General features: G+C 40.6%; 1 protein-coding gene across 1 annotated transcript in view; it reads left to right on the plus strand.

The window, feature by feature from the left end:
• si:ch211-186j3.6 (neural-cadherin) overlaps nucleotides 1-24,710 on the plus strand; it is a 1,133,875-nt gene that overhangs the window by 481,514 nt on the left and 627,651 nt on the right. Inside the window, 1 exon segment of the mRNA XM_034183518.1 lies at nucleotides 8,700-8,842. Within this exon segment, the coding sequence (XP_034039409.1) occupies nucleotides 8,700-8,842 (143 nt within the window).

Consider the following 24,710-nt stretch of genomic DNA (forward strand, 5'->3'; position numbering starts at 1 on the left):
TCCACAGCTTACAAGTCACCGTGATACAACTTTTAACTTTGTGTTATGTCTACACAATTGGTCTTTTGCGTGCTCTCCTTCTGTGTGACTGCACAGCTCTGCGCTGATTTTAGCGGCTTCACAGGATTTATTTCTTCTGCAGTTTTAAACACACATCCACTTTCACACAGTCTTCCAAATTTTAACTTTGTGTTCATCCATTATTGACTGAAAGATCATTCTTTTGTGAGCTGGCATATTGCCTAAATGCTCGTTTGGATCAGTGTGCAGTGCACACACAGCGGAGCACATGTGATCCATTAACAAGATATTAAATCAACTATAGACATACTTTTACAGTGAGGAACTGTTTTATCAAGCTATAAAAACATTAAATATAAAAACGTGTCAGGCGCACGGATAATGGGCTTTTAGCAGGCTCATAAGCACCACGCAAATGCCTCTAAGTCGTCATAGTAACTTGCACACAAACTGCCCCACGCTGTTGTTGCTAAATTTTGAATATTTTGAAATTAGAGCCATGATCAGAGATGAGCCTCATTAATTGAAGATAATGCCTCTAAGAGCCACTCAGAGCCACTTTTCTCCCACGATAGTTGAAGAAACCCTCTCAAAGCAAAGAAAACATGCTGCGTGGCTCATTATTCATCCTTCATTATTCGGTGATGTAAAATAATACATTTACTTTATATGGTGTTGGACTCTGATGTATTCACCTGTCCAAAAATCCCTTCTGAATCTGTCCACACTCTTTGTTGCTTTGGACGGCACAAACTTTTAATGAAAAGAAGAAACAAAAAGAAAAAAGAAGTCATGTTTTGCAACATGCCCACACTACTTCAAGACTGGACCTAACTTTAACCCCTTAACTTTAACTGTAACCCAACTTTTGCGGCAGCACAGTGGATTAGTGGTTAGCGCGGTTTCCTCACACACAGGGTTCGATTCCCACCTGTGGCCTTTCTGTGTGGAGTTTGCATGTTCTCCCCGTGTTTGTGTGGGTTTCCTCCAGGTGCTCCGGTTTCCTCCCACATTTAAAGACGTGCAGGTTAGGTGATATGGAAACTTTATAATTGTCCAGGTCTTGCAAAAGAGGTCTCAGTCTCATTGGGACTGACATGGTTAATTTAGAACCCTTTTAATTATATATATATATATTGCAGGTGGAAGAAGACACTCTACGTAATATCTCTAATGTGGAGGTCAAAGGGCAACGTAGGATCAAACATCACACCAAGGTTCCTCACTTTATCAGTGTGATGTAGGACGCACGAACCTAGGCTAAGTGTTAGCTGGTCAAACTGATGCGGATGTCTCACTGGACCAAGAATCATCATTTTAGTCTTATCAGAGTTTAAAAGCAGGAAGTTACTAGACATCCAGCTTCTCACTGATGCAAGGCAATCTTCTAAGGATTTTATATAGATGAGATTACCAGCAGTTATCGGCATGTATTACTGAGTATCATCAGCATAGCAGTGAAAGGTAATCCCAAACAAACAGACATGATTTCTAGATGCAAACAAAAAGTTATATATATATATAATATAGCCCTGCCTTTGTAATATAATTACAATGCAAGTTGAAATATACACATAAATTTACCCACATAATTGGCATTTTTCCAATCATAACTTTTTAACAAATCATAGATTTGATTAGGTAATTATGATGTTGGCTGATGATGTTATGATCGGTAGTGAGAGCAGAGGAGCTGATTGAGATGAGCCCAGAGACAATGAGATATGCTCTGGAGAGAAGGGGAATGAAAATCAGTTGGAACAAGACTGAGTACATGCGCGAATGAGAGGGAGCCCAGTGGAATAGTGCAGTTGCAAGGAGTCGAGGTGGTTAAGACAGATGAGTTTAAATACTCATCTGTCAGCTGTCCGAAGTAATGAAGAGTGTGGTAGAGAGGTGAAAAAGGACTACAGGCAGGGTGGAGTGGGTGAAGAAAAGTGGCAGGAGTAATTTGTGACTGAAGAATATCTGCAAGAGTGAAAGAGAAAGTTTACAAGTCAGTAGTGAGACCAACTATGTTGGACGGGTTAGAGACGGTGGCACTAACAAAAAGACAGGAGGCAGAAGTGAAGATGTGATTGTCTTTGGGAGTGATGAGAATGGACAGGATTAGAAAGAACATATCAGAGGGACAGCTCAGGTGGGACGGTTTGGAGACAAAGTCAGAGAGGTGAGATTGAGATGGTCTGGACATGTGCAGAGGAGGGACCCAGGGTATATAGGGAGAAGGATGCTCAGGATGGAGCCACCAGGCAGGAGGAGAAGAGGGAGGACAAAGAGGAGGTTTATGGCTGTGCAGAGGGAGGACATGCAGGTGGTTGGTGAGACAAAGGAAGCTGCAGAGGACAGGGTGAGATGGAAACGACTGATCTGCTGTGGTACCCCCTAATGGGAGCAGCAGAAATAAGAAGATACTAAAGCGCCCATCACACATAGCAAGAATGTGCAGGAACCATGCTGGCGAGGCAAATATGGTCATAATCCGGACGCAGCGGGAGGGGAAAAACTGCGTGGTCAGCTGTCAGAACAGAGCCAGACTGCCTCGTGCACACCTGCAGGATGCAGCCCAAACATATATCAGACAACAGTCAGATGACACAGGCTGCCGTCAGATACCACCATCACTGGAGCTGTCACTCACCCACTCACTCACCCACGCAATCAAATCTTCACTCGTCCTCACATTCTCAGTGCTCACTGACATCTCATCAGGAGGAGGGTGCACTGGCAGGAGTGTGTGTGTCTCACATGATGGCGTGCGAGCGTGTACGTCCATAGAACAAGTGATCCAAACAGTGTGTCAGTGTGTGTTCATAATGGGTGAACGAGCCGTGCGTGTGTGAGCCTGCTTGCATAAAACAGCTGATCAAAGCAGCGTGAAAATGTGTGGCCAAAATGTTCGCTCAGCTGCATGTATGTGTGTTCATAATGGCTGTACCAACCACTCCACATGCACACTTGGGGGTGCACACATGCAAGCACAGGAACTGTCCATCCAGAGAGCACACAAAGAGGCTGACAGCTCTCAGTGATCGCCTGCTGTTGGTGAAAAATCCCTTTAGGTATTAGATCAGCATATACTTGCATTGCTAGATATTATTCATCTGGCTGGACTTCATAAATGCTGATGAACTGTGCTGGCAGTGCGTCAACTTCCAACATGTGTGCAACATTCTTCAGATGCAGCCAGCAAACTTTTTGTTCTCTCTTTTTATTTTTTTTACTTTTTTGTGGCCATTTCACTTGTCACGCAGCTTAACAAAACTGTAGTTGGATTATCGGTGCAGGACGTCACTTCACATGGGATTTATTCATTCCAATGGATGTAGCCAGCACACAGTGGAGCCGGGTGAAAGGGACTTCACCAGCTGTCTGCGCTGCACTGTGGAAGGCGAGGTATTGGAGGTGAGTTACATGTTTATTTATGTTGTGATGTGCTGGGCAAACATGTCCACATCAAACCTGTTACAGACTTATAATAATTATAATAATTTATTAATTTATATAGTGCCAAATCATGACTAATCACCTCAAGGCGCTTCACAAACATCATTTAAAAGCAGAATAAAAAATAACCTTCTAAAGGTAAAAGAAGTCAAATAAATAAAAGGAATAAAAAGACACACAATCATATAAAATAATAATGAAAAAACAGGGAGAACAAATGTGTCTTCAGCCTGGCTTTAAAAGTCTCCACAGAGTCAGACTGTCGTATCTACGCAGGCAGATCATTCCACAGAGCTGGGGCGCGGTGATAGAAAGCTCTGTAACCCGCTTACTTTTTCTTCACCCTTGGGACACACAATAGTCCTGCACCCTGTGAACGCAGAGCCCCAGCCAGCACATAGGACTCAACCAGGCCGGCCAGATAGGGGGGTGCCAGTCCATGAACAATTTTATAGGCCAATAGTAATACTTTAAAATCCGATCTCAAAGAGACTGGAAGCCAGTGAAGGGATTCCAGAACCGGCGTAATATGATCAAACCTTCTGCTTCGTGTCAGAAGTCTGGCAGCAGCATTTTGAACCAGCTGAAGACCCCTGATGCTGGACTGTGGTAAACCAGAAAACAAAGCATTACAATAGTCCAATCTAGAAGAGACAAACGCATGAATCAGAGTCTCAGCATCAGCCATAGACAAGATGGGACAAATCTTTGCTATATTTCTTAGACTTAGGAGGTGAACTTGTAATAATACGTGCATTACAGTGGTGACATCCCATTGAGCTGTGTTATGGGGCACCGCACTGAGCTTCTGACGCGTGCACGGTGCCACATACATGTTATTAGATATCAACATTTCCTTCACCCTCCACTGGACCCCGGCCAGGGACGGTAATTTCAGATTCATTTCACCAGGATCAGATCATTTCAGATGCTGTTTTGATGCCTTCAGAATATGTAGACTGAGATCAGATGACGTAACAACTGCATATAGACCACTGTCTGATGTGCGTCGCATCTTGATGTTGCCAGAGTGTTTTGAACGTGTGCAATCAATCAATCAATCAATCAACTTTTTTCTTATATAGCGCCAAATCACAACAAACAGTTGCCCCAAGGCGCTCAAAGCAACACACAAATATGTAGATGCTCACAGACTGCCGTCTGTTGGTCTTCAGGCCGCACCTCAATAATACCGATTGTGGCCTGATGTGTCATTCTGATGCATTTTTGCCACAATCGGCGTATGTGTGACTGGGGTATAAAGAAGTAAGTCACAATTTCACTATTATACCCTTTTTTCACTATGTACACTTGAATGTGGAAGCATCCATATAGACTTTTTTACTCTTTACTATAATTATATGATAAGTTATGACTTGATATTTAGTCTTTTTTGGTTTGTTTCCTTGATTGGTGTGGTCTCGCCCACTTGGTAGTATTTGTACGTTTTTGATATCACCACTTTTGAAGTACTCCACTTTCTTCCAGTGAAGTATTACCACTTTAAAAACACTTTGTAATTGGACACCAGTAAAACAATTGTATTTATTTAACACTTATCTAAAGTGCCAAATGCAGGAGAACTTCCAAACAGAGTTCCAGTACCTACTGATCGATGACTGGTCCTACACCTGTTAGTGATGTCACTGACACTTTGTTCTATATGACAGTCGACACTTTATGGTCACATGATGCCTGTCGTGGTCTGAGAGCAGGGTCAATCGTCAGTGTCGATATGGATTAGAGCCGAGCTTCAGGCCCCGATGCTCAGCCTCTTTATGCATCAATAAAGCTCCGTGCATCACACACACAGACACACACACACACACAGACACACACACTCCTGCTCATTAGACAGGTTGGACATGCTCCGCACCAGGCCATTTATTTTTAATCCTGCACGCCTGGGCCTTGGTTCCAGGTTTTCTGATAAGTCATTTTTCATGTTTTATGGAAGGAGGTTATGTTTGCGCTTCTATTTCTCTATTTGTTTTTCTGTCAGCAGAATTACAGATGGGATGAAACTTTGTGAAAGTTTGTGAGCATTTTGCAATAAAAGCTGGAACCTGTTCAGTTTTCGTAATGATTTGGATGCAGATCCAGGAATTAATTATCTTTCTTAGAAGTTGTGAGATGGGGCCTTTGGGCCCTTTGCAGAAATATTCACTCTAATGACTACTATTGTTCTTGAAATACATTTTAATATGATGCAATACAGTAAATTATAGCAGAGTTGGAGAAGTTACACAAACACCTTTAAAAACTTTGTTTTTGCAAAAATAATGCAGACAGCATTTGCAGAAAACAATGTTATAATTGAGCTTTAAACATTTGCATAAATATAAATTGAAGTTGAAAAGTTGGATCATTTACTTTTAGCTTGTGAAGTGTAATCCATTTGTAGTCCAGTTTTGAACGTGTTCATCATCCACACAATTGTTGAGTCATATTTATCATCTTCCTGCTAAAATTTCTGAAAAAAAAAAAAAATGAATTGGCTGAGAGTGTCAGTTGCTTTTCATACTCTTCATATTGCAGCTCGGAGATCAGCAGTAGTTAGTTGCTCAACATCGTATCTGGACTACACACAGGTCCTGTGAGCGCTGGGTGTAGGGGGTGTGGACTCTGACTTCTTCCCAGTGAATTCTGACATTCTTTCTCTGACTCAGTGCTTGGGTGAATCTGGTATTGGATAGGGTTGTATCAAACAATAACTTGGGTGCCTTTTTGTATGACTTTGACTATGCAGATGATGCTGTGATCTTTGTGGAACCAGCGAAAACCCTTATTGCAACACTTGAGAACCTAAGTGAGTAATCAACGTGTCTGGGTTTGTGATTGACCTCCATCAAGACTAAGATCCAGGTTTTCAGTGACTTATCACACATGTAGCTGTATGTGGTGAAAGTGTTGAACTTGCAGAGACATTCATGTAACTCAGCAGTGAGATTCATGTCTCTGGGTCCTTGGCCTTTAAAATCTAGGAACTCAACATGAGGTCACTGGATAGAGGTGTTTGATTATGCTGATACCTTTGCAGGAGAATGAAGGTCCACATCTTTAAGGTTTCAGTGCTTCCTGTCTTGCTGTGTGGTTGTAAGACTTGGATGCTAACCAGAGACACAAGGTGATGGCCGGATATCTTTTGTATCAGCTCTCTGCAGGAGATCCTTGGGCTCTACTGGACTGACTTTGCGTTAAACGAATGATTACTTAGGCTGAATCGGATGAGGTGTTCCGCTTACACTGTGAGGGCCAGAACAAAATATACACTGGAACAAACTGGCAGAGGGAGTGGCATTTTGCATTTTTAACAAAATTCATACTGTTTTGTGTCTACTTGGCTGTTGTCCTTTAGCATTTGATGATGGCTAAGTAATTTTGTTATTTTGTGTTATCAATATAAGGCACCTAAAATTGCAAAGGTGAAAATCCCAAAACTTCAGTGAAAAACTCAAAACATGGTTTTTCTACCTTTGCAAGTCTGTATGCTGATGTGATCTGTGGCCAGTACATTGATACTATATTCATATCATTATTTATAGCATTATCTCAAAAAATATCATGCATGTATTCATATGATATCAATATGATCCATTCCTATTCTAAGGAATGGAGAAATTAATTTTATATAAAGGTTGGAGAAGGTCGTAGGTTTGAATCTTTGATTGGACAGGACATTCAGCAAAGCACCTTGCATATTAGGACATGGGCCAGCATGGTCCCACGTGCACCCCTCACTCCCACCCCCACACAAACGTGTAAATTTGGTATCATTAGAAAGCTTAGGATGTCTGGATTACAAAGTAACTGGTAACAGTAAAAATACTGGGCCTCACTATGACATATGAGCAGTTTTGTTGGCCTACCCTAGCCAAAAGAACATGTTCAATGATAACACCTCATATATTTTTTTCCACACAACATAAAGAGTTACAAAATCATCATCTTTTAAGCAAATGGGATATATAAGACAGTAAATTAAAGCTGTCTTTATGCAGAATCAGCAACATTTTGAATTATGTGCACAGCTTTCTTGTTCAGATCAGAGGGTTTGCCTTCATACAAACCCCCATGTTGAAGGTTGTAATGACACAGTCTTGACCTACATCATGTGTGGCCTCTTCTGCTCGCAGGCATTCTTTGACAGTTTTGTATTCTGTAATAGGGTGGTTAATGACAATGTAGCAATCCAATGTTGTCATATGTTATAGTGAGGCCCAGTATTTTTACTGTTAGCAGTTGTTTTTTTGTTTTTTTGTTTTTTTTTTGTAGTGTAGACATCCTAAGTGTTCTAATGATACAATATTTATAGGGTTGTGGGGGAACTGGGGGGCGGGGTGCATGCTGCATGAGGTACCATGCTGGGCCATGGCCTATATCAGTTTCCTGATATCAGAGTGTGTGTTAATGGGTAAATGAGTTGCATCATCAGATGGAAAAATACAACAGAAATGCAGTACATTTACCACAACTCACCAACAAAGTACAGCAGGGATTTTGTGATCTTCTCTTTTTTTTTTTTTTTTTTTTTTTTTTTGTGCTGTAGCTCAAACATTTCAATGAAGTGTTGCTCATTAAAATAGGAAAGTGGGTGGTGATATCTCAAGTAGGGCAGTTCTATGGAAATGGGTTTACAATGACAGCAAAATCTTGCCATATTTTAGCTTCTCATGAAAAATTTGCTCTGATTGTAGTTCTGTTACTGTAAATTTACTTGGTACAGAGGAGTGGTCCTGAGACCGGAGGTTTGATGGAAGAAAAACAATATGGGACAGGAAGGTAAACAACAGCACGTGTTTCCTTTATAACCACCTGCATCAATGTAACACTCTTTGACCATTTTGCCAAAGATGAAAATGTGTTGTAGAAGTGCAGTGAAGCCAAAGTCGTATCTGCTGGAAACAGCTGGGTTTAGGGGCCTTTATTCAAGTTGTGTCCTGTCCAGATTCATCCTGCTGACCTAAGACTTGAACCATCAAACATTCTGGTTCTAACATTCAGCGTGTGTTTGCCGGTACAGCTGTGTTTCCATGGCACCTCCTTTGTTGTCTGTGCACTTTCTTTGAATGCGGGTCTAAAATAATTGCTTGAGCTGTTCTGAAGCATCGACAAAACTTTAATTATTTTTGTAAACGTGTCTCATTTTCAGCTTTGCACCTCTGCACCCTGCATCCTGCACAGACGTCTGCTTTTAAGTGTTGATTGAGTGTTCCTGTGTGTTTCATCAGATATCGGACGTTTGTCTCCGAGGACGCCGGCCCCAACACACTTGTTGCAACAGTGCTGGCGAAGGACCCCGACGGCGATGCTATCACCTATAAGATCACCACCGGCAACGAGGAAGGAAACTTTGTGATTGACAGCCAGAAAGGTTAGAGGTTTGGTTTTGATTTGTAGACTCCGTCCTTATCATCCCTCTGTGTTCACCGGCTTTTATTTAATGGTTTCAAGTTTCTTCCTCTTTCATGCTTATCATTAGGACTTCATTCCAGCTCGTTATCCTCACTGGCAGGAAATCTTCAGACTTCAGAACCAAAATGTCATTTTGCTGTGTTGTGGGCTGCATGTGCTCTTTGCAGTAAATTATGTGGTTTATGAATAAAAAGACAAATTTCCTCGTTAAAACCTCGGGACACAAAAGGTTCAAAGATTCAGTGGTGAGACTGAAGAATCTACAAATAATTTTCTTGTCACAGCTGTAAATTCTTTTCTCTCAGCTCAGAAGAATCTATCAAGACTCACATAAGCACAATTTCTATGCATAATATATTCAAACAGAAAAATGACACTCAATTAATGTTCATAAAATGAACGTCAGTCAAAAAAAAAAAATCAAACAGGATAAGGTTCTTTTTTTGTGTGTGAATTTCTTCTTGCCTTCTTTAAACAGATTATGTTTCTATGTGTGTCTGTTGGTTTATGATCAGGAATTCACAGAAACTAACAAACCAGTTTTCATAAAGATTCTCACAAGTGTCATCTGAAGCACAAAAATTCTTAGATGGATCCGTCCACGGGGACGGAGCTGCGGGGTTTAAATCTATCCCTTATCACTACTTACAGCAAATTGCTGCAAAAAGTTTTCTTAAAGACATACAGCCTTTCAAATTTTTTATATTTAAGTCATAAAGAGAATTTTCTTTGGCACCACTCTAATTTTATTTATTATCATATAAATAGGGGAGTCATAACATGATAATATGATCAAAATTCAACTGTCAAAAATTTTCATAAATAATTTTCAAAAGAACAGACAGCCTGTAGCGACCCATATAGTCTACGTTAGTGACGTCATAGATCACATGGGGGCTTCCCCGACTTGTCCGAGGGATGCTGGGAAACCACAATCCAATCAGAGTAGCAATGCATGGTGACACGTGCAGGCTGCTCTCTGGAATAAAATAACCTAACGTGGTGGGAAAAAAAAAAAGAAAAGCTCCAAAACAACCTGTGTTCCTCATATATTTTGCAAACATTAGCAAGAAATAAACACATCTAAATCTAAAAATGCTTTTTTTTTTTTTGTTCTTTTCTTTGTTTTTTTTTTTTGTAACCAGAAAACACCTCTGAAGTGATTTACAAGACAGCTCAAAGGTCATTTCCGGTCATTTCAAAACCTCATGCAGACATGCACTTCCTCCTGAAGACAGCATTAAAAGGAAATAAAATATTCATTATGGAATTAACCCCTGATAAATATGTTCTCTTCACTTAATTGAGCTGTAATTTTGAAACACATTTCAAAAATAATCCACAATTTTAATGCCTGGATTTCAGTAGAAACTAAATTTTGTCAGTTTTGTGGAAGTTGAAAGGCTGTACAGTTTTAATCTTGCTGCAAAGGTTGGAATGGAATATTGTCCGTGATTCCAAGTTAATGCAACTGTATAGAAATGTCAGAAACCCTCAAGATTTGAAAATAATCAGACAACAGGGGCATCCCCCCAGATAGGGCCCTGAAAGGTCCTGGAATTTGAGCATTTTCGAGTCATTTTAAGGGCAATCCTGAGTGTTAATTTTTAAGATATGAAGGTGCTCATTACTGGAGGTTTCAGACAATACATTTGCTAATGTCGGTGGTATTCTGCCTTACAGTGAATGAATGAATGACTTCTCCCCTCATGAGAGATTATCGTGTGAGACGCGTCCATCTTTCTCTTATTTATTGGCAGTAATTCACTACACGTTCCTCTCTCATCCCTCACCCTGGAGATCCGCGTCAGTGCAGACAACCAGCATCAGTTCAAAACGAACAGCTGCTCAGACAAAGTTTATTCACAGGAATTCCAATCAAAACCTGTCCAAGTGCTTCAAAAATGTAATTAAGTTCTTTAAACTGATCCAATGAATATATATCAGTGTACTTGTTTTAGGTGATAAGAGAAGCTCATCAGTGTTTATCAGTTCCTGGAATAATCCTTCAGATCCATATTTTAAACATAAACAGAGTTTCTTCAGTGCCATTATCAGTGTACCAGTTATCCAGCTTCATGATGAAGTGGTATAGAGGAGGATTTTCTTAAAAAGAAGACCTGAAAGTTTAGCTACAAATTACCAAAAGGTACATCTGAGATGAAAGCCGGGATCTGATCTGTTTTGGAGAATGAAAATCCTTCTCCGCTCTACTTCACTATGACGATAAGAGTGGTGATGCAAATGCAAACATGCCCTGTGCACAATGTCTCCAATCACAGCCACATAACATCCTCTGGGTTGTCTAGGTGTCTTGGTGGCTTTCCTCACTCTTCTTGCACAGTCACTCAGTTTTTGAGAACTGTTTACTCCATGCAGATTTACCATATGGTGGCATACTGTTTGTATTTCTTAAGAAGTGATGTAACTAAAGTCTAAGACATATTCAGTGGCAGCTTCACCATCAGAGAGCCTCGTCCACAACCACCACAACAGACTCCAAGCTGTCACTGATTGTTAAAGGGGGCAACACACCGTATTAAGAACAGGGGGATGTAAACTTATGATCAGGATCATTTGGGTAGTTTCTGTTGTCATTATTATTTAAAAAGAGTAAACACAGTTGTTTGACAATAAATGGCTTCACCCAACCACTAGCCATGAGTGAAAAAAGGTTTTGTGTTATCAATCATATTCTCTGAAAAATGGGCAAAAACCAAAAATTCTACCAGGGTATGCAAATGTTTGAGCACAACAGTATGTAATTCAAATAATTTAAGGTTAATTTATTGATAGACCCCCACGTAACAACAACAGTTACCCCAAAGCACTTCACAAGAGTTGGGTTCTAATATAATAGGTTTACATATAGACAGATGATTGATAGAAGGGCAAGTACCAAAGATAGGCAGTAAGTCAGGTAGATAGATAGATAGATAGATAGATAGATAGATAGATAGATAGATAGATAGATAGATAGATAGATAGATAGATAGATAGATAATTTAATTCAATTCTGCTCAATTTATTTATATCGATCCAAATCAAAAATAGGTTGCCCCAAAGTCACTTCACAAGAATAACACCCTTGTCACACCTTGGCGATTTAGCCAGTGTATGTCGACCGTATTAAAAATGCTGGCATACACAGGTGAACGTCTAATAAGTTATGGGTAAGTTTTGTAATACGTTAAGAGCATGTTAAAGCATGTTGAAACACACTGATATACTTCATAATACGTGAGTACCTTGAAAAAGTTTGGGCATGAACAATATTTTTGACTCATACATTCCGCATATGCAGGACATAAGTTGTAGGTAAGTTTTGTAATTGATGGCACACGTTTCTTTTCATTTATTTATAAGTCAGAATACATTAATTGATAATGTCCGTCGATTGGCTGAAAGTTGCAATTCTCATGCAAACAGACTGTTTCAAATATTAAAACCATTCACACACGGAGCAAATATATAGTCTTAATCTGACCGGATTCATCATCACAGCCTGCTGAAAATGTATCCACATAAAATGTCCTGATTTGGATAACAATGTCTGAAAATACTTGAATTGTAGCTGAAGGAATGTAATGTTTTAAAAGAAGTCTCTCTGTGGTTTTCTGCTGCAGGTGCGTTTCTCAGCCTGAGGATGCCTGTGTCACCAACTGAACGGTCCCCCCCCTAAAATTTGGTCCGCCCTGCCTTCACTTGCACATGCATCACCAGCCGTGGTTCATGGATTATCACCTCGTTTCTGCTTCAAACTGCCTCCAGTTATCATCTGTCTCAGCGGGCAGATATGTGAATCTTTGTACAAACAATCATTTCCACATAAAAGTCAGCATTATTTCATTATAAAAGATGGTGGAACCGATCAGAGCGCTGCAGCTACATGAGCTGCTAGCTGATGCGTTCACTGTGCGTTGGTCATTTCAAAGCGTCACAGAGTATCGCCTTTTTTCTTCTTAAAACAGCCTTGTTTCTGCTTAAAACTGACTTTAGAATGATTTAAGAGGTTTTGCCTTCATCATCTGATGGTTAATAATCCCAGTAATTCATTTGATCACTTTGGGTGAAGAGACTCTGTCTCAGATGAGCTGTTGCGCTCCAAAATGACACATGCACAGTGGAGGCAGGGCGGACTGTTTGGTGTGCAACACGGTGTCGTGATGTCGCGGTCTGAATCCCCCCCCTTTGCTGTTTGACTAATCAAACCGCGGGAGGCGCTTCATTCATTTATGTCAGCGTTTACCACAGGCATCAGCCGACTCATCAACATTGTGCACCTGATTAAAATGAATGCCATGATCCACCAAGACAAAAATAAAATTAAATTAAATTAAATAATGTTAAATTACTCTGTTTTACCTCCATGTGGAGCAGAAATGCCACACAACAGCGTACACACACACTGGATATTTAAGTGTTCCACCTGCCAAACAAAAGAGTTCTGCTGGCGGTGGAAACGCAAACCAAGCCAGACTTAACCGTTCTGACCCGCACTACACTGTGTAGTACCGACCCGAACCACATGGTGGAATGGGGCTGTCAGCATATGCAGATTAAATGGTCATGGTGTGACAGCTGCATCATTTATTACACTACGCCAGCGTATGCCAGCATTTTTAACATGGTTGGCATAAGCTGGCTAATCGCCAAGGTGTGACGGGGCCCTAAGGTCAAAATCAAGAGGGTATATATAGTAGGTCCATAGTTACATAGATAGATGTGCTCTTGAAGTGTTTTGTGCATGTAGTGCATGTACGTTTTGTCATGTAAATGAGTAAGCTACAGATATGTGATATATAAAGACGGTTGGTCAATCCACAGAGACGGAGTGAGCGTGAGGAGACGTTCCACACCATCAGATCAGATGTTCACGCTCACATCTGCACTTTGTTCGACCCTTCTTGTAAATGCTCCACCCCCACCCCAACGAAACTGTATATCACATGACTGACTAATACAATGTCTTTTACAAATTCAATTTCTCCAAACCTGAAGTCACACTTTGATGTGTTCTCCAGCAGTGACGTCCACAGCCAGCTGATGGTAGCGCTCACGTATCCAGGCTGAGAAGAGGCTTCCAGATTATAACCAGATTCCATCCGCTATCAGATGATAAACAGAAATTTACTTTGCATTGTTGGGCTTTTATTTGCATTTCATCACAAGCACATTTCTTCCCTGTAGCTCATCTGTTAAAGGTTAAACTTTTGCATTTGCTGTATTTAATCTCAGCGTTGAGGTGATGCAAGAAAATGACCTTCTAACCAACAACAACATCACAGTTCCTGGAAGTCACCACGTGACGCATTCATGCTCTCACCGCTTTGCAGGGACATGGTGATCATGAATGTGTGAAAACCGCAGGGAGAGAAACACAGGAAATACAGATGGTCACAAAAATACGTATCTGCTGCAAAGTGCGACGCTGTAATCCTCATGATGCCATCCAATATCTCCTTTCAAAGAGCCCAATCTTTTGGTCATTAAATCCATTTTATGATTGTATAATGGAAGCGAGCACAACGGCTTCGCCCGCCCTCTCCTGCCCCCTCGTTCTCGCTCTGCTACTGATGAAAATCGTTTATTGCCTATATCTCCGCTCTCAGATCCAGCACCCTCCTCTAGCCACAAATGTCCCGACGATATTCAAACGATTGTTTTCCTCCCTTCCGGCTCGGTGAGCGGCTCTGCTGCCTCCTCTCATGTTAATTTGCGTGTAACTCACCCACCGAATACAGTGTGTGTCCCTGAGATTTTAAGGTGGCCATTAGGATTCGAGCAGGCCAGTCGATATGATGATCACGCTCTTCCTATTAAAACCCCTAAATACCCCAATCAGCCACTCCATGTTCAGAGGGGAGGACATATTTACTGACAGGTACGAGGAAAGCGCGGGAGCCCCTAAATGCACCTCCATTATCCTTTCTTCTTTTTTTATCTCAGTTGAGTTTTATAGCATTTAGAAGAGTATTTCCTTTTGAAGGTGCAGTCCATTGCGATCGACACTCTGCCAGTGTGCACGTAGGGTATTGTTCTTTGTTTCTGCAAGTGTGTGTGTGTGTTTGTGTTTGTGGACAGGATCACTCAAAAGCAGCTTGATGGATTTCCATCAAACTTGATGGGAATATGATGTGAATAGATATCTAAAGATGACTAGATTCTGGAGTAGTTTGGTAAAAGGTCAAGTCAAACTTTGTCCAAAAGACATATTATTTTGTCTCAATGGATCAAACTTGGTGGGAATATCACTTGGATCCATATCTAGAGGTGGTTAGGTTTTGCAGTACTTAGGTCAAAGATTAAGGAAAACATGATCCAAAGACATTGCTTTTTTTTTTTTTTTTTTTTGGTATATCTCAACAACCAAGCATTCTAGATAGATTAAACTTGGTGGAAATATTACGTAGATAGATATCTAGAGGTGGTTACACTCTGGAGTAGTTTGCTCAAAGGTCAAGGAAAACATAGTCTGAAAAGCACTTTCTTTGGTATATCGTAAGAAACAAAAACCCTAGATGGATGATCCAAAGCATATATATATATTGATCAGCAAAATATTTGTGATTGATTGGTATGAATGACTTCATAGTGATGTCATGTAAAGTCAAAAACACCATGACAGATATTTACAGTATATATTTACTTGTACAGTGATATTGTGGTGTGTGGAGCGTGCAGAGTAACGTCTTTCATCGTCTTACTGTGCTTCCTCTTATTTTGTCTCTTTCGTCTTTCATCTATTTCGTCTCCTGACCTGCTCCTGTCCACTGTTTGGCCTGTTGTGTTGACCTGTCTGCTCCAAGTTTTTATTTTTACCTCGTATTGTCTGAAGGCCTCATTGATGCTCTCAGTCTCATCGCTGCTCTCCTTTTAACAACGTTCCCCTCTCGTTTGCCATCTATACTTGCTTTTTCTTCCTGTCCTTCCCATTGTTTCCCTCTATCTAAACTTCACTTTGCACAGTTTAGTGCACAGTTACGTGCTCGCGGTTGCCGCTGCGCTCCTCTTTCTGCCTCCTGGCTACCTTCCTTTAAAGTGATGGCTGCTCACTGAGCCCCCGAGGAAATATCTTCTCCAACTTTGACTAGCAGTGAGATGTGCTGGCCCTGTCAGCAGTGATGCCTCAACACGCACAGACACACAAGCAAAACTCAGGTTAGGTCTGGGATTGTGCTCTACTGCTGCCGCCACCACGAGCAAGACCCAGCAGGTCCACCTCTCAAAATTAACTTTCAATCTGCTGCAGCTTGGTGGGACCTGGGGCATCCCTTTGACCTCTTGGATTTCTATGATTCTCAGCGCTGAGGCACCTGTGTGCTGACTCGTAGTCAACAAATGCACCACATCAGTGTTCCCACAAAATGCATCTGGTTCGAAGAAATCAATGAATTTGAAAAAAGCAGTATTTCAGACATCTCAACATTTAAGACCAATTTCAGTTTCCAGAAGTGAGACTGGATGACATCGAAGGGTAACTTCAAAAATTTGAATGGCTGAGTTATTGAGTTAGAACAACAATAAATTACAATGTCATCAGCATAAAGATGGGAAGAAGCATTTAATAAATTTACAGACAGGTCAGTTATGTAAATTGTGATCAGAATGGGTCCTAAAATTGAACCTTGAGGTTCACCTTTTGTGACCTCAAGGAAGGAGAAGCTAACTCCAGCCAACTGAACACATTGAGGCTGCAGTTGCAGTGCTGTGATGCTTCCTGAAGGCTGACTGAAGAGGGTTTAGAATGTTGTTTAATTCCAAATATTCCTTTAATTGATCACAGACAAGCTTTCAAACACTTTTCTCCAAATTCATAATTTTGAATCCGCCTATAGTTGTTAACAATTGAAGGTTCACCTCCTTTTAATAGTGGGAGAACAAATGTACATTTCCAAGCTTTAGGAAATGTGTTTGTGCTAAGGCTCATATTAAAAATGCAAGTTAAAGGCTCAGCAATAAAATCAGCTGCCAGTTTAAAAAAAAAAAAAAATGGATCCAAGCAATCAAGACCTGCTAGTTTTTTTTAGAATCCAACTTCCTTAATGCAATGTGAATATCGGAGACACACACAGGTTTAAAATTAAAAGAACAGTCAACAGCAGCAATACATATTTAGCACTTTTCCTTTAAAATCAATATTAAAGGAATCAACAAGTGCCCTGCTGAATAAAATGCTCATAAATAATTCACGACTGGTGCCCTTATTAGACAGGGTTATAGTCTTTGATCAAGAAACTAGGCAATTCACTGGAAGACGTAGCACCAGTAGCAGATCTCACAACATTTCAAAATTTCTTAGGATCATTTAAACTTTTGGTAGTTTCAGATAAAAAATAGTCAGATTTTGCCTTTTTGATCAAAAACATACATTTATTGCGCAATTGCCGAAAAATAATCCTGTCCGCTTCAGATTTAGTTTTTTGCACTTTGCCTCAGGCAAGATTTCTTTCTTTAAGAAGGTTCCAACATCTGTGGAAAACCGGGGGATTATTCTGCCCCTTTACTGTAAACTTACGTAATGAAGCATGAGTATTTATAAGTTTCAGGCCAACTCATCATCACCAAGAACGGAGATCCACTTCCACTCAACACTTAGCAGATCTTGCAAAAAGCCTGCTCCTGAAATGTTTACAATCTCTCTTAAGAAAAATTTGTGGTTTGGCTTTAGAAAGTTTGCATTTCTGACCAATGCAACTGCAGAGTGGTCACTCAGATTGTTTCCAAAAACACCACTACGTTAATTTATGAGGGGCATTTGTTAGTATTAAGGTGATAGAGGTTGAATGGGGCATTAATCCTTGTTCTGTGATGTGATATGTAGCCCCAAAAAAATTGCTTGGGTCTGTAATGGCTCAGAACCTTCCTAAAAGGCTCTCTGAAGCAGCTATGTTACTATGCTGGGTTTAGAATGCATCGTTTGCCCTTAATGACGTTGTTTCAGAGCTTATTTGGCAACCTTATTATGAAATGCATGTAGGTGTTGGCGCTGATCGGTTGCCATTGTTTGATTGGCTGCCCTTGCGCTCACTGCAAAAAAAAAACAATGTCGGACTCTGTAGTTTTCTCTGGGCCCCTCCCCAATCGGACCGGAGTGACATGTTTAGCCGCATGTTCTCCTTGAATTGCTGGCTGTCTGAGTGGTGTCCAAAAATGAGGTGGGCTTCATAGATAATTGGCAAAGCTTCTGGGGAAAACCTGGTCTTGTTAGGAGAGACGGCATCCATCCCACTTTGGATGGAGCAGCTCTTCATTTCTAGAAATCTGGCCAATTTCTTAAATCCTCCAAACCGTGACTATCCAGGGTTGGACCAGGAAGCAGAGTTTGTAGTCTTACACACCTCTCTGCAGCTTCTCTCCCCTGCCATCCCCTCATTACCCCATCCCCGTAGAGACGGTGCCTGCTCCCAGACCACCAATAACCAGCAAAAATCTATTTAAGCATAAAAATTCAAAAAGAAAAAATAATATAGCACCTTCAACTGCACCACAGACTAAACAGTTAAATGTGGTCTATTAAACATTAGGTCCTCTCTCTTCTAAGTCCTGTTAGTAAATGATATAATAATGATCAACATATTGATTTATTCTGCCTTACAGAAACCTGGTTACAGCAGGATGAATATGTTAGTTTAAATGAGTCAACACCCCGAGTCACACTAACTGTCAGAATGCTCGTAGCCGGGCCGAGGAGGAAGATTAGCAGCAATCTTCCATTCCAGCTTATTAATTAATCAAAAACCCAGACAGAGCTTAATTCATTTGAAAGCTTGACATCTTTAGTCTGTCCATCCAACTTGGAAGTCCCAAAAACAGTTTTATTTGTTATTATCTATCGTCCACCTGGTCGTTACTGTGAGTTTCTCTGTGAATTTCAGACCTTTTGTCTGACTTAGTGCTTAGCTCAGATAACATAATTATAGTGGGCGATTTTAACATCCACACAGATGCTGAGAATGACAGCCTCAACACTGCATTTAATCTATTATTAGACTCAATTGGCTTTGCTCAAAATGTAAAGAGTCCACCCACCACTTTAATCATATCTTAGGATCTTGTTTTGACTTATGGTATGGAAATTGAAGACTTAACAGTATTCCCTGAAAACTCCCTTCTGTCTGATCATTTCTTATACATTTACATTTACTCTGATGGACTACCCAGCAGTGGGGAATAAGTTTCATTACACTAGAAGTCTTTCAGAAAGCGCTGTAACTAGGTTTAAGGATATGATTCCTTCTTTATGTTCTCTATGCCATATACCAACACAGTGCAGAGTAGCTACCTAAACTCTGTAAGTGAGATAGAGTATCTCATCAATAGTTTTACATCCTCATGAAGACAACTTTGGATGCTGTAGCTCCTCTGAAAAAGAGAGCTTTAAATCAGAAGTGCCTGACTCCGTGGTATAACTCACAAACTCGCAGCTTAAAGCAGATAACCCGTAAGTTGGAGAGGAAATGGTGTCTCACTAATTTAGAAGATCTTCACTTAGCCTGGAAAAAAGAGTCTGTGCTCTATAAAAAAGCCCTCCGTAAAGCTAGGACATCTTATACTCATCACTAATTGAAGAAAATAAGAACAACCCCAGGTTTCTTTTCAGCACTGTAGCCAGGCTGACAAAGAGTCAGAGCTCTATTGAGCCAAGTATTCCTTTAACTTTAACTAGTAATGACTTCATGACTTTCTTTGCTAATAAAATTTTAACTATTAGAGAAAAATTACTCATAACAATCCCAAAGACATATCGTTCTCTTTGGCTGCTTTCAGTGATGCCGGTATTTACCCTGACCTCTAGTAATACTCTGAGAAATCTTGGAGTCATTTTTGATCAGGATATGTCATTCAATGCGCATATTAAACAAATATGTAGGACTGCTTTTTTGCATTTGCACAAATCTCTAAAATTAGAAAGGTATTGTCTCAGAGTGATGCTGAAAAACTAATTCATGGCATTTATTTCCTCTAGGCTTGGACTATTGTAATTCATTATTATCAGGTTGTCCTAAAAGTTCCCTGAAAAGCCTTCAGTTAATTCAAAATGCTGCAGCTAGAGTACTGACAGGGACTAGAAGGAGAGAGCATATTTCACCCATATTGGACTCTCTTCATGGCTTCCTGTAATTCTAGAATAGAATTTAAAATTCTTCTTCTTACTTATAAGGCTCTATTGAGCCGAGTATTCCTTTACTTTAACTAGTAATGACTTCATGACTTTCTTTGCTAATAAAATTTTTAACTATTAGAGAAAAAATTACTCATAACCATCCCAAAGACGTATCGTTATCTTTGGCTGCTTTCAGTGATGCTGGTATTGGTTAGACCTCTTTCTCTCAGATTGTTCTGTCTGAGGCATTTTCATTAGTTACTTCATCCAAACCCTCAACCTGTCTATTAGACCCCATTCCTACCAGTGTGCTCAAGGAAGCCCTACCATTATTAATGCTTCGATCGTAAATATGATCAATCTATCTTTATTAGTGGCTATGTACCACAGGCTTTTAAGATGGCAGTAATTAAACCATATACTTAAAAAGCCATCACTTGACCCAGCTATCTTAGCTAATTATAGGCCAATCTCCAACCTTCCTTGTCTCTGAAAAATTCTTGAAAGGGTAGTTGTAAAACAGCTAACTGATCATCTGCAGAGGAATGGTCTATTGAAGAGTTTCAGTCAGGTTATAGAATTCATCAGAGTACAGAAAGAGCATTAGTGAAGTTTACAAATGATCTTCTTATGCCTCAGACAGTGGACTCATCTCTGTGCTTGTTCTGTTAGACCTCAGGCTGCTTTTGATACTGTTGACCATAAATTTTATTACAGAGATTAGAGCATGCCATAGGTATTAAGGCACTGCAGTGCGGTGGTTTGAATCATATTATCTAATAGATTATAATTTGTTCATGTAAATGGGGAATCTTCTTCACAGACTAAGGTTAATTATGGAGTTCCACAAGGTTCTGTGCTAGGACCAATTTTATTCACTTTATACATGCTTCCCTTAGGCAGTATTATTAGACGGCATTGCTTAAATTTTCATTGCTACGCAGATGATACCCAGCTTATCTATCCATGAAGCCAGAGGACACACACCAATTAGCTAACTGCAGGATTGTCTTACAGACATAAAGACATGGATGACCTCTAATTTCCTGCTTTTAAACTCAGATAAAATTGAAGTTATTGTACTTGACCCCACAAATCTTAGAAACATGGCGTCTAACCAGATCCTTACTCTGGATGGCACTACCCTGACCTCTAGTAATACTGTGAGAAATCTTGGAGTCATTTTTTGATCAGGATATGTCATTCAATGCGCATATTAAACAAATATGTAGGACTGCTTTTTTGCATTTACGCAATATCTCTGAAATTAGGAAAGGTCTTGTCTCAGAGTGATGCTGAAAAACTAATTCATGCATTTATTCCTCTATGCTGGACTATTGTACTTCATTATTATCAGGTTGTCCTAAAAGTTCCCTGAAAGCCTTCAGTTAATTCAAAATGCTGCAGCTAGAGTACTAACGTGGGACTAGAAGGAGAGAGCATATCTCACCCATATTGGCCTCTCTTCATTGGCTTCCTGTTAATTCTAGTATAGATTTTAAAATTCTCTTCTTACTTATAGGTTTTGAATAATCAGGTCCCATCTTATCTTAGGGACCTCATAGTACCATATCACCCCAATAGAGCACTTCGCTCTCAGACTGCAGGCTTACTTGTAGTTCCTAGGGTTTGTAAGAGTAGAATGGGAGGCAGAGCCTTCAGCTTTCAGGCTCCTCTCCTGTGGAACCAGCTCCCAATTCAGATCAGGGAGACAGACACCCTCTCTCCTTTAAAGATTAGGCTTAAAACTTTCCTTTTTGCTAAAGCTTATAGTTAGGGCTGGATCAGGTGACCCTGAACCATCCCTTAGTTATGCTGCTATAGACTTAGACTGCTGGGGGTTCCCATGATGCACTGATGGTTTCTTTCTCTTTTTGCTCTGTATGCACCACTCTGCATTTAATCATTTAGTGATGATCTCTGCTCCCCTCCACAGCATGTCTTTTTCCGGTTCTCTCGCTCAGCCCCAACCAGTCCCAGCAGAAGACTGCCCCTCCCCTGAGCCTGGTTCTGCTGGAGGTTTCTTCCTGTTAAAAGGGAGTTTTTCCTTCCCACTGTCGCCAAGTGCTTGCTCACAGGGGGTCGTTTTGACCGTTGGGGTTTTTACGTAATTATTGTATGGCCTTGCCTTACAATATAAAGCGCCTTGGGGCAACTGTTTGTTGTGATTTGGCGCTATGTAAATAAAATTGATTGATTGATTGACTGAAAAGAAAGCGCGGAGGATCAGCTGTTTTTAACAGCAGATGCGGAGCGGCTCGGAGAAAAAAAAGCATAAAAATGTCTTTGTAAAGCTCACTGCCGTTACCGGGGGGCTATTGGTGAAAATGTGACGCAATGTTTCCCTCAAACACGAATTGGCCTATTTCTGGCGGCAATTCAAAAAAGGAGAATTACTTGAAACAGAGGTTCTGAAATTTGCTGGCACTTCGTGTGTTTTCCCCACAGCGGGGAGACTCTGAACTTACACCAAAAACATGAAAAAGATGATTTTGATTCTCTATCCCCTTTAAATCAAGCAGTGATGATGAAGAAGGATCTTTAATGTTAGGCCGGGTTGGACTATCTATTAATTGACTTAAATTTAATTAGTAAGAGATAGAATGTAACCCATCAGAAGTTGATGACAACCAATCAAAATTTAAGTCCCTCACCAGCACAGACTTGCCAGATCCTATCCCTGAGATGCAATCATTTAAGAAACTTGGGGTATCACTACAGGCTGAGGGGGGTCTGTAGCAGCCCAGAACAGTGAGGGACTGTGTCCACTGGAACTCGAGTTTCAACACCAAAAACTCAAACTGTTCACTGATAGATACAGTGGAGAGGAGGGTCACATGAAACTTATTTCTTATATAAATCACTACACCTCCACCTTTCCTGGGACGATCGCCATGGAAAACATTATAACCATTAATGGCAATATCATGATCTGAGACTGACTTAATCAAGTCTCAGATAATACAAGAATATCAGGTCCCTTTGTCTGTACCCAGATTTCACTGTCAGTTTTATGGAGTCGGCTCTGAACATTTAAATGCAAAATACCAAGACCTGATCTAACTCTCACATTATCAGGAGTATCAGTATTCCTCAAACAGGGGCCAGGGTTAGGCTGAACATTTCCAGATAACAAAAACAAAAGAAGAATAAAACATTTCCTTTTTACATTAAAAATTGACTTCTTGTGAACAAAATTAGAAATTTCCTGATCTACAGGTGAGGTTTCTGTGGGCACCAAATTGTCCTGCAAAACAGATATGCACATCATAGAGAGAAGCATCTCACAAATCGAACCTGGGAACCAGCAGGACAACAGTGGATGTAGAGACAATTCATCAGCTGCCAATGACCAGGTACTGGTCCCTGACCTGGAAAGACCCAAGAGTGGACGGGGTGCGTGTCCATGCCCCCATCACCACAGCTCAACTGATCCAACCAAGATAGAACAAATGAGAACACAAGAAACAGCACCAAAACAAATTTCATTTTTACCATCTATAAATATATTAACAAGAGAAAAAAAAAATTAAAAATAAAAACAATGAGGAGATAAATTGGGCACAGCTAACAACTCTGCTTTAGTCCACCCACTGCAACAAGGGGCTGACAACGTCCTTCTGCAGATGACAAGTGGGCTCCGGCAGCTGGTAAACTGACAGGCTCCCACAGTTAGAGCTAACGTCTCCTGCAGATTGAGCTGCCAAGCTCAGCCGTTTGAGCCAGCAACTCCGACAACTAGAACTAGCCAGTGGCTTACAGGTTCAAGCAGCCAACAAGCTAACAGGCTCCACTGGTGAGCTGGCTAATAACAGCTTACAAACTCTGGTGGCTGGATAGCCAGCGGGCTCCGGCCGAGAGAAGACGCCGACAACTACCAGTCTAGCAGGCCTCGATGATCAGGAGGTTCCGGCAGCTAGCAGGCCACAGATCCATGATGTTCTCAGAGATTTGTAAACCGACGATAGGGACTCCGCCAACAGTAGCCCTGGAGCACTAGCAGCAGACATCCCTTGATGACTCACTGAGCAGTAGCCCAATGTGGTGCAGGATCCTGAGGATAAAATGTCCAGTAACCGGAAACTAACAGCTCACAATCTCCAACTCAAAGTCCAAAAATAACAAACATCAAAGTTTAAAATCCCACTGATTAATCAGAATATAAAACCGGTGGAGACTCAAACGCGGCCATCTTGTAATAGTAATAGTAGTAGTGGTATTAGTAATAGTAGTAGTAGTCAAAGGGAGAGGCACTTTTGTGGTGCATCATCATCGGCAACTGTGCTAAAAGGTTGGTGTCATACTTTTCTGTTCTCGTCTTATTTTCTTGGATCCTTTTTACCTCTTCTTTTTTGCAAGTGCAGTAGTAGTAATATGAGCTGTCTGTTCTTGAGTCTGCTTTATTGATGCCCTAACAGTTCTCTGGAATCTGGGATAGGTGGTAGGTGATAGCTTTGTTGCTGAAGATTAAGTTTTCATTTCGGTCTCTGAATCGAACCCTCCCTCGGGCGAGTAATTGGGTAGTATTTTATATATACATTCAACATCTGTTGAATATCTACATTAGTATTTCTATGTTGATCCAGTTTTCAAATCCAACATTTTCTGTGTTGGTTCAGTGACAGACTTAAAGGTTGGATCGGTGTCATTTGCCTGATGGGTAAATGGGGAACATGTGGCTCTGTATTAGGGCCGACATGTGAAACTACTGCCTTGTTCT

The sequence above is a fragment of the Thalassophryne amazonica genome, chromosome 2 (assembly GCF_902500255.1).
Source record: "Thalassophryne amazonica chromosome 2, fThaAma1.1, whole genome shotgun sequence".
Taxonomy (NCBI): domain Eukaryota; kingdom Metazoa; phylum Chordata; class Actinopteri; order Batrachoidiformes; family Batrachoididae; genus Thalassophryne; species Thalassophryne amazonica.